The sequence below is a fragment of the Phoenix dactylifera genome, chromosome 2, assembly GCF_051530095.1.
Source record: "Phoenix dactylifera cultivar Ajwa chromosome 2, Ajwa_hap1_PhDact_Kaust_v1.1, whole genome shotgun sequence".
NCBI classification, from domain to species: Eukaryota; Viridiplantae; Streptophyta; class Magnoliopsida; order Arecales; family Arecaceae; genus Phoenix; species Phoenix dactylifera.
The window spans coordinates 45,930,550-45,941,410 of NC_143191.1; the positions used below are offsets into that span (position 1 = coordinate 45,930,550).

The following is a 10,861-nucleotide window of genomic DNA, read 5'->3' on the forward strand; positions in this document are numbered from 1 at the left end:
ATGCTATTTGTAAGATGCCAGTGAGCATGGATCTTCACTGTTGCAGCCAATTGAACTGCATCTCAACTGATGTTCAGAACTAATAATTTTTTTTGTAACCAACGCAGTGACTCTCTCCAAAGCTTATAGACATCAATCTTAAATTTTTGAATTCATTTAAGCTGAATGAGAAATGTCCTTATATTAGTTAAGAATAAAAATATATCCTTTTATTTTCATATTTATTAGTCTCAAATGCAGCTTGCGCAGGCATAAAGCCCCATGCGCATGTGAGGCAGAGATCCCTCTCTTTGTATTGGTAATCCTAATGATTATTTAGACTTCACTGTGACATTTTGACACCAGCAGACATCCGCAATGGCTGTTCCAATTACAAATGACAAAATGAAACAAACAACTTCTCATCTTTCATAATTGCATTAAAAAAACGCATCAGCAACATCCTTCCTCAGTTACAAAATGAAAGAACAAAAATAAACAAAATAAATAAAAGACAATAGCCTCCATGATCATCCTGCATATACAACACAACAGTAGCACATAATCCTCTATTTACAACACAGCGGATATGTCACTAATATCAACAGCAGGTTGATTGGCATTTCCATGAAAACGGATCCGCAAGGCAAGCACACCAAAAAAAAAAAAGAAGGAAAAATGAAAAGCAAGCAAACAGACAAACAAAAAAAGAAGAGCATGGATTGCAGAATTCTAACTGCTTCCAGTAGTAACAATTTGGTTAAGGGCAAGAAGCCATGACCTTCTGCTGCTCTCCCCTTGAGAAGCTGACCGCCCTAATGATCCTGGTCTCGAGCACCTTATAAGGCATGGGCTTGTTTCTGGAGCTCCCATGCAAAGAGCCGAATTCAGCTTCATCGAAGGGAACCTCTGGCAGCTGAGAGACCGAAAGGAAGATGAACCCAGAGGCGGGATCCGAGTACAGTGGAAGTCAGGTTTGCACAGCTGAGTAGTCATCGAAGTGGTAGAACCTGAGCCCACAGCTGGACAAGTGGTGCATAAAGACAAGGAAAGGCTTGCCCTAGGCAACTCCCTGACAGGGCTTGTGCCTGAGAGTTTGAAAAATGAGACAATTGCATGCCGGCAGAGAGGGCAGGGTATAGAGCCAGGTGGACCTGCCGCAATTGTCGAAGTGCTATTGGTGGAGCACAAGTACAGAGCACACCTAGTGCAGAACTCATGATCACAACCTGCAACAAGTATTTTGTGATCAAGCATTGAGCTCTCCACTGCATGCTTCAACATGTAATCAAGAAGGTAGATTTCCTCAGCATAAAATTTTAGATTTCATGCCTGTTTATCCCTCGTCCAAAATGCCTGAAGCTAAAAACTCACATCTAGTTCCATGGGTGAAAAACAGGTCAAGAGTAGGGTACAAAGCATTGTCAAACTTCATTGGATCATGCCTTGATTATTAACAAGCAACAAAAGGATCCGTAGAAGTTACATGGAAAAGAGACTGCTTCTTTCTGAAACAATTACCAGTTTGAAGGTGAAAGGCCAGGATATAATATTTACCAACAAGCATACAAATTTATTTTGACCATGGGAAGTTTGTTAAAATCTAAAATCCTCAACCGGCAGGGCATCCAAAATTCCAAATGCAGATAGCCTGCATCTTTAACCTATAAAAACTGTTATGTATAGGGCAAACTAGAGAGATTTTAGTGATGCCTGAAATTAAAAGGTAACAGAAGAAAGTTTGCTTTTATGGGTAAAAAGAGAGAGGCAACTTTGAGAAACCCTGAATTCCATGAGCTCATAAATGAAGGATTTCGTTTTCAGTTCCTGTAAATTCATTTAAGCATGATACTGCTAAAGGTTTCGAAACTATGTACCTTCTGCAGCTACCGTGCATTTTCTTTCCAAGCAAACCACACATGGATCAATGCATGCAGGTGACTGGTTCTTATTTCTCCATCCACATTCTCTGCAATACATAAAACAACTAACCTCTCAAAATAAGATTTTTTGTAACCAAGTGGGCATTTGAAAATTTAAGGTAATACCCCTTGAAACTTACTTGAATGAGGTTTCTTTTCTCAGAACTAAGCAAGCAAAAATAAATTTATCTCATTCTTCCATGGAATCAACCATTAAAAATTAAAAGAAAAATAGAATTCGTATAAGAACAAAAGCAATTGAGGTGTCTACAAATGAAAAATATGTATCTCATTCTATATGGTCACATAAGACTTGAAATCATACATCTATAGGACAAAACCTATGCCATGGTACTTCCCAACGTATTGTGGGATTTTCTAAGAAATCTGTACTCCGGGGGCATATTAGCATTATTAAGTATGTGAATAAAACAATGGCAATGATCACAACTATTGGGCATATATGCCATCCTTGAAAAATATGTATAATACATACCATGTTTGTCTTGTGTGTTTTAGTATACTTACTATGTTGGTGGCATCACCACCTAATGTATTCACCTCATTAGTAGATTATATGCATCTCATGCTTCTTTCTTGACACTTGTTATCTACATGACATTGCAGCCCTCACCCAGCCTTCTGCAGTAACTTAGACACTTTTCGCAAGGATTAATTTTACCCATACAGTAGTGAATCATTATATACCCCCCCCCCCCCCCCCCCCCCACTCCCAGCTAAAAAAAAAAAGCCAACCATTGGAAAAGTACATGGAAGTATGTTTAAGAAATGAAGAGCCACTTAAATGGTCAGATCGAGTGCTAGAAATCTTTTTTGGTGACATACATTTTTACTTGACAGCATACTTGTGAGAAAAATCTTTGTTTTGTATGCCAAGAAGACAACTACTCAAATGTCCACCATCATGGCCATACTTTGTTCTTGATTTTAATAAATTCATACACAATCTCCTATCTTACTCATCCAACTGAACATGTATGTTCCCCTTGTTGTGCTATCAAAATGGTCTGAAAAGACCCAAACTTCAATTGCAAAATTGATCAAAAAGCATCAGCATGATGAGTATGATCATGCCCTGTACGTCCATCATTCTCATGTTCGATCCTGGCTACTTTTCTGATCTCGTAAGCGAACACCTTAAAATATAGTTTAAAAAGGACACAAAAAAGGAATTAAAAAGGACATTAGCTCTATCTGCTACCACAGATTGCAGATAATCTGCCTGGTCCATCTAGATCGAAGCCGAAACACAAAATCCAGGTATATCTTCTACACCAATATACAGTACGATGCAATATATACTCTTTTAACAAACTCTTGGACCACTTATATTCCCATTAAGCTTCATGTGAAGCTTGGAAGATGTTACCAAGCCTCATTTCATGAACCTGCTCACTAGCATCTGCTTATCAAGAGTCTTGTTGGTCTCAAGCTGACATATTATGAAGACTAGGTAACTCATGCGGTGAGAGGAAAGCTCTCCAGATAAATGAAGATAGTGTTATTCTAGGAGAGGGTTGAAATCCTTACTTAATGGCCCCATGATTTTCCTTTCTTCATTGGTGGGATGGGGGTAGGGGATATTAGAAGCCTTTCAAAATTTTTATTTGCATTAACATAGGAAAGTACAATGAAGTGAGGTTTCCAAGGTTTAATAATGTATGTACTCCCTTGGGGAATGCTTTCCTAATAATTCTGCTCTAGCTTTCAGAAAGAAGCTTTGGTTCAATACTGACGAGTTGAGAGGACATGAAGTAATTTAATGCACTTCTGCTCTTCCATCTGTCGAATTTTATGAACGTCGAAATCAAGTACCTTGCTACTTGATGTCATCCAAGGCTGTTCACGTTATCTAGTTGTAAATAAATCAATATTATATAAGGTGAAGTTAGGGGAGATTTTTAATTAATTCCTTCTGTACCTAGCAAAACAATAGGGAACCTCTGCCTTGGCATTCAGAAAGAAACCTGCAATCCTTGGATTTATGAGGAACCTGGGTAATCCACTCATTAGCGGTCTTACAAACATTCTCATTTATAGAACCCTTTTAGCAGAGGGCGGATACAACAATATATCTTTAAGGTAAGGGAATAAAATCTTCACAACTCAGGATTTCTTATCTTTTTTGTGGCTTCTTATTTCCATTGGCAATTCCGATTCCCTTGACATATGACATGGGACTAGCATTGCTTATTCTAAAACATCTTAAAAGTGGTTCTCCATTTCTGACCAAAGAACAGATAGATTATATGAAAGCAGCAACTAACTCAAAGATGCAGAGAGAACAATGCACTAAATATGCTTATTGCTTAAAGTACAGCGGATGCAAACATGACAGTAATCATCACCGCCATATATGAGGGTCAACATCCATTTCTAATTGCAGGCAAACAAGATCCAGTGACAATTGAAGAACTTCCACGTCTAACTCCATTTCTAATTGGGTATATATATATAGACAAACACATGCTAGAGTTTAGCATGTGTGATGCATATATGAGACTAAAGAAACAGAAAAGGGAAAATTGACTTTTGTCTTAAGTATACAAAAGCACTCGACTAGATAGAAGACAAGGATACTAGATTATTAGACAATGTTCCCATACCAAAGAAGGTGAAACATTATCCCAAACAACTATAATATTGCCTAAGCATCACAGAATAAATCATAAATACACCTAGGAATTGACAACAAAGATATAAGGAAGAGTATTTTACACATAAGAGGACAAGAAACAAGGATACTACTAGATGATATCATATGCAGGGTAGCAGCCACAAGCATAATATACAAAGCAACTAAAAAATAGATAATGAAAAACTTGGGGAAAAAAACAAGTTCTTGAAATAATGTTAATTTCAGTTCAGTCAAGATAATCATAAGACAGCAAAAGAATGCACGGTTACTAACCTAGCTATTCTCATGATGCTCATAAGTGGAAGAGAGAGATATGGTGAAGGAAGAATATGTACTCGACTTTCTGGTTGTTTATTTAGAATGCCCTCAAGCCAATTTCGATGCCATGATCGAGCTACCATCAAAGGAGTCCAACTGTGACCACGTTGCACAAAAATATGAGATTAAGCATTCATATCATGACAAAAGCATGAGACTAAGCAGACAATTTCAGTCCAAAAGTTAATCGGAATAAAGCACCAGACAGAAAAGCCACCAAGGATTAACATACTGAGAACAACTGCATCATTGATACATTCAACGATTCCTCAGCTATACATCAAATAGTACACTTCTGAAACCTCAATAAATATTATAAAGAACAAATTGGAAACTATTTCATGTTTTATTTCATGTAAGATTATAAGCTTCTGCTTCCAACTATGTTCTAACAGCTTCTGAACAGCATACAATTGAGGGCCACTTGTATTTTCAACACTTTCTTTAGATAGAAGGCTATTTTATTTAAAAAAGGATATGAGATATTGTCTTCCAAAAACATTTCTAAGCCTTGAAAGCCTATGGACATGAGCCCATTTTTACTCAATACTGAATTTACCATGCCATGAGGGTCACTGCCTTTCTAACTGCATATATTGGGATATATCCTCGAAGAATGGTGTTCAAGTTTTCATTAGATAGAAGCTTATTTACTAAGAGGTCTTGTCTTGTGAAAACACTTTTAAGCATTGAAAGCCTTTGGATGTCTGCCCAATTTTACTCATTATTGAATTTACCGTGCCATGAAAGAGGCTCACTGCCTTTCTAATTGCAGATATTGGGATATATTCTCGAATTATGGTGTCCCAGTTTTTTACAAGTTCTCTTGCAATATATAAATCCTTCAATAATTTGGCATCACAATGTACCACGGCATTAGGAGATCCCAAAAGCATCATCTGATTCTCATAAGTTCGCACCAGATCTATGATAGCATTCACAGAAAAATAATTCTTTCCCAGAATCAAGTAAATCCTTGGTTTAATCTCAATGCAACTCCTGTTAGAGATTTCTATGAATAGCTCTGAGGTTCATAACAACGATGGTCCTCGTTCCAGTAATTCCATATCTATGAATAATTTGCAACCTTGTTCATAACTTCATATAGCTTCACATAAAAAGAACGTGGCCTCATCATTAATGCTTTTCTATGTCATTAAGTATCTATTTGAGACAACACTTCCACCAAGCCAAACTAGCTCACATTATGCAGTTGGTAAGCATCTATGTAGAAATTCTTTTACTAGATTTAATATGTCGGAGACATACCCATTACAATTTTCAGCAGTTATGCTGGCACCTCTGGCGATAAGAACCTGCACATCCACATGGACTGAATAAGTATCATGGCTTTTCAGAGGAGAACAAACAAAAGGAAATCAAACTAACATACCTGACAACAAGCTGCATTTCCACCACAAGCAGCATAATGAAGCGGTGTGCTTCCTGCACCTGCTAAGTGGAAACAGGACAACTGTCTTATGAGAACTCCATGCCACTATGAAAACAACTATCAGAATGCTAAAGTTAATAGAATGTAAGAACTAACTGGATTATGCAATAGTGCTTATTTTTTCTGAAAAATGCAAAAAATCAAGAATGCATCATTTATGAATCAATAAAAAAAATTCAAATTTATCATATAGACTATGAAAGAGACCTCTTTCCAAATAAAGACCCCTAAAAGTGGAGCAGAGTATGAAAGTGCAGAATCAGAATAATTAAAAAGTTCTTACAGAACCTCCTAAAATGCATCCTCAGAAGATGATCTTAAGTACTGCAGAATACAGGTAAATACTCATATTTTGAATCTCATATTAAAATGGCACAAGATCTGAAAATTCAAAATATGGAAAATATTAAATCTTTAAAATTCAAATAGTATTACGCAAGGTTCATCATCACAATACTGGACCTCGTACCGGCACCATCTTGTGTCAGCATGCTTGGTACGGAAGTTGGTTCGGTATACCAAGAGTGTCGGCGCATCCACCGGTACGGTCAATACACACCCATACTGATCGGTATGGCAAACCTTACTATGGTTGATTTTCATAAAATCATGAAATAAGAAAAGATAATTAAAAGAAAAGGTGAAGGCATTTGCAAGCAGAATAAGTGTGCAAGCAAAATTGCAGAGCATGCAGTCCTAGGAGAAAACTCTGACTGCAGAGTGCCAAGGTGTAGCCATGCCTAATGACCATTTTAAGGTAAAAAGGTTTCAAATTTTACCGAATTTTGCTTTTATGATACATTATTGGTAATAATTGTGTCCAATTAATGAATCATTCTTCTGATATCAAACAAAAAAAATGTGGAATTTTATCACCTAGTATCCTTATGTCATTGGTTAAAGGAGTTTATCCTTCAAACAGCAGAAAGTCTTGATGCTCACAACTAATACATATAAAATGTTTGTTTTAATTTCTTTTTTTAAAAAAAAATGTGCAACAACAGTCATTAAACTTTGTCTACAAACATGATAAAAGCTCACAGGCATATAATTCTCTCATCATATCATTAAGATGATACTGTGCCTTCTGATATAAGTATGTTTAGCCATTTGAGCATATGAATTGGTGATGGTATACAACATCATCCAAATCTTACAACTTCCACTTCTTATACGTATTTCCTTTTTTTCCTTGGAAAATAAAGGTGGGAGCATGACCTATTAGAAACACCTATTGGGACCATACCAAGACTCAACCCTATAACTGGTCTATCAGCCAGTTTCCTTCTTATACATATTTCTTGGAACTTATATGATGGATATTCTTTCTTAATCTTTTAACTTTATCAATATATTCGTCAAACCAAGTAAAACTGTAGAGTGTTGATGCCCATTATCATGTGGCACTGAAGAAAGAGACAAATGATTATTAGAAAAGCAAACCTATTAACAATCAAAACTCTAGAAACATGCTGAAAGATATGAAAATCCTGTAAAACTGAAAAAAAAAATGCCTTCATATTAGAAAATGAAAAACAAAAGCTCACAAGTACAACTCAACATTTATCACTGTAACCATTGATTATGACTGAACAGCTTAATAGATGAACCAATGATAGAGTATGCAAATCACCAAACGTTTAAATAAAACTGGTTGTGCAAAAATTTTAGCCTACATGATTCAACACAGAAGAAAATGAAAAGGGAAAGAATGAACTAACATACATGAAAAATCAAGGGGCTAACTTTGAAATACATGTAAGCACTCACCAATCAAAAATAAAAAAATGAAATTAAATAAAATTAAAGAAATGCATCTCAGTAGATCTATAAGTTCTTTTTTACGATAACAAATAAGTTAATTCCTTGATTATTCATGAAGCAAGACTGCATGTATACGGGTCTTCCAAAGTTATTCACTGCTTGAACAAGCCAGAAACCAGATATTTCACATACATATAAAAGGATCATCACCTAAAGTCGACTGCGGAAAAGAACCTTGAAGCCTCGTTGCCAGAACAACAAAGTGATGAAACGTGTTTTCATGGTACAGAAGAAAACAAGAATAGAAATGAGACATATGAGAGAAGAAAACCTATCAAGTCAATTGTCGTCCCATCTTCCACTGTGACCTCAGAAACAGGAGCTCCCAAGTCCAATAGTAACTGCACGCTCTCAGTGTGCCCATTTAGTGCAGCCATGTGTAGAGCTGTAATGCCTCCATCTGCCTTTCTATTAACTATCTCAGATAGAGCACTGAAGAAACAGTGAAGAAGAAGAAGAAGAATAAGAACATTTAATATAATTATCATACCAAGAACAGAGAATATCATAAAGACTTGAAGGAATGAAAAGTACCCCACATCAAAATCTGCAATAGAAACTTCTTGGGTTGGTTTCCTCATCATATTCCAAAAGCCAGATATGCTTGGCACGTAATCAGCAAGAAGAAGACGAATGCATCGAGTGTGACCATTTAGAGCTGCAAAGTGGAGAGCCGTTCCACCATTGATATAATCCGTTCTGTGAATCTATAGCCCAATGCCACATATTGACTGAGAACTACAGCAAAGAACCAGTGTCCAATATACATGAGCATAAGCAAATTGCGAGGGGCCCAAAACAACTCACATTGGCTTTGAAAAGCATTAGAGTCTGAACAACCTCCCAGTGACCATATTGACAAGCTTGCATTAAAGCAGTCTGGGAGCAGCAGTAGAAGTGCTTAATGTCAGAAAATTTAAATCATGAGAAAGCAAAATTTGCTACTAAAATTCACCAAAACAATTAATGGAGGCGTAAGAGAATGATAGGATTCAATAGTTCTTGAGTATAAACCAACTATTACAACAGAAGCATGGCAACATAACAAAATTCTCGACTAAAAAATAAAAACACTAATTAAAGATAAACAGGGACTGCGTCTTTAATTTCACCTGCCCTCGGATATTCCGGAGATTAATATCGACACCAGATTCGAGCAACAGAGAGACAATCTGAATATGCAAACCATAATAAATCTTCAATAACAACCACAAATTAATCAATAAAATGCGATCGAGATTTCAAATTCAATGACGATCGAGACAGAAACCAATTAGCTGATTACCTCATGGTGGCCCTGTGCTGCAGAGTAATGGAGCGGCGAATTCCGGACGCCAAAGGTGGAGTACCTGGCGAGCCGGGGATTGTACTCCAAGAGAGCCTTGGCTTCTTGAAGGTCACCATCTCTTGCCGCCGAGACCAGCCGCTCCCCGGATGCCGAGCACCCAAAGGAATTGCCCATCATGCTCAAAAATCCCATCAACCTCCAAACACAAAAACAAAATCCAATAAATTGGGGAGAAAAATCTCTCCTTTTTTGCAGAAAACGCCCTTCCTCACCCCAAGAGGAGAATAATCCGATCGAAATATCTCAACATTCATTAAAAAAAAAAACACCAAAGAATCTAAGAACAGATGGTAGAAGATTATCGAAATTCCCTCTATCCCATTCGCAATCAACTACCTCGAAATTTTCAAGAGGAAAGACAACAAACTACACCAATCTCTACCGGTATTCAAGACCAAGGTCAAAGACCTAACCCCCAAAAATTCAAAAGACCCCTCCTTTTTGAGTTAAAAATAAAAAAGACCATCTTTTCCACCAGGCAAACGAGAGCCCACATCGAAATCTGCCATCATTCGCCGAGATCGCCAACCCCCGTCTCGTTCGCAATTTTCCCGACAAAAGAACCCACCGCAAAGAACACAACGAAAAGAAAAGGAATAAAGGAAAATCTCAGCGGTTTTTATTCATTACACAAGGAAGAAGAACAAACGGCAGAGAAGAGACTAGAATAAGAAGAATAAAGAATTACAAGGGTTAAAGAGGGTAACAAAAAAAGGGGTGGTGGAACAGGAACCAACTATTCTTTACTCTGTTTCCTATTTTTTATTTTTTCCATTATTATTTTTTTAACTGAAGGACGGAAGCAAGAACAGTGCTGCAAGAAAGGCATGCCTCCATGATTGGGGATGAAGGGAAAGAACCACCCAACCGCTCCAAGCGCCCGGCGGTGGTGTTTCCTCTTCTCTCCTTCTCTCTTTTCTAATTTTTCAATCCTCGGACAGGGTTGCCGGCCATTAACCCAAAAATAAATAAATGAATGGAGCTTTCGGAAGCACAACTCATCGAACTTCATAAGATTTCCTAAATATAGAATACGGATGCTTTAAAATTTGGGCTGGAAGAAATTACTCTTACAGCTTGTAGCCGCTGTGTTGAAACACAGATAAAAATATTCACATATACAATTTTTTTTTTTGGGACATGTCGGGAAATCAAAATCTTGCTTATTCTACGACTTGGAATGAACAGTATTTTTTGTCCATAAATGGATAAGTGAGACAAAGACATAAAATCATAACATGCGGTTGTAAATCTTTTGTTCATTATGCTGTCTTCTTCGCAAATTTTCTGGAGTTTTTCACAAGTTTTCCTTATGTTTATTGGACATTTACTTTTGTTGGGAAAAAAATAGACCACCC

At 37.0% G+C, this 10,861-nt stretch overlaps 1 protein-coding gene across 3 annotated transcripts; it reads right to left on the bottom strand.

Moving 5' to 3' along the window:
* Positions 1–385: 385 nt before the first annotated feature.
* On the bottom strand, positions 386–10,148 carry LOC103699530 (putative E3 ubiquitin-protein ligase XBOS32). 3 transcript variants are annotated; one of them, XM_008781557.6, is made up of 10 exons: positions 9,441–10,148; positions 9,268–9,327; positions 8,963–9,034; positions 8,690–8,862; positions 8,427–8,587; positions 6,272–6,330; positions 6,148–6,194; positions 4,834–4,974; positions 1,857–1,948; positions 386–1,208 (listed from the first exon to the last, which is right to left on the bottom strand). In XM_008781557.6, the coding sequence occupies exons 1-10, from the start codon at positions 9,633–9,635 to the stop codon at positions 712–714; spliced, it is 1,497 nt and encodes a 498-aa protein (XP_008779779.1). In that variant the 5' UTR covers positions 9,636–10,148; the 3' UTR covers positions 386–711. The 3 variants fall into 3 exon arrangements, with proteins under 3 accessions (XP_008779779.1, XP_008779775.1, XP_089785216.1); XM_008781553.6 differs by having other exon boundaries at positions 6,272–6,333; XM_089929090.1 differs by having other exon boundaries at positions 8,427–8,862.
* Positions 10,149–10,861: the final 713 nt, after the last annotated feature.

What these genes read in the sequence shown, in the direction of transcription:
- LOC103699530 (XM_089929090.1), bottom strand. Translation starts at nt 9,635, where the DNA reads ATGGGATTTTTGAGCATGATGGGCAATTCCTTTGGGTGCTCGGCATCC. An exon ending in GACGACAATTGACTTGATAG is followed by an intron (nt 6,331 to 8,426) that starts GTTTTCTTCTCT and finishes TCCACTTAGCAG; the next exon opens with GTGCAGGAAGCACACCGCTT. An exon ending in AGCATCATGAGAATAGCTAG is followed by an intron (nt 1,949 to 4,833) that starts GTTAGTAACCGT and finishes TATGTATTGCAG; the next exon opens with AGAATGTGGATGGAGAAATA.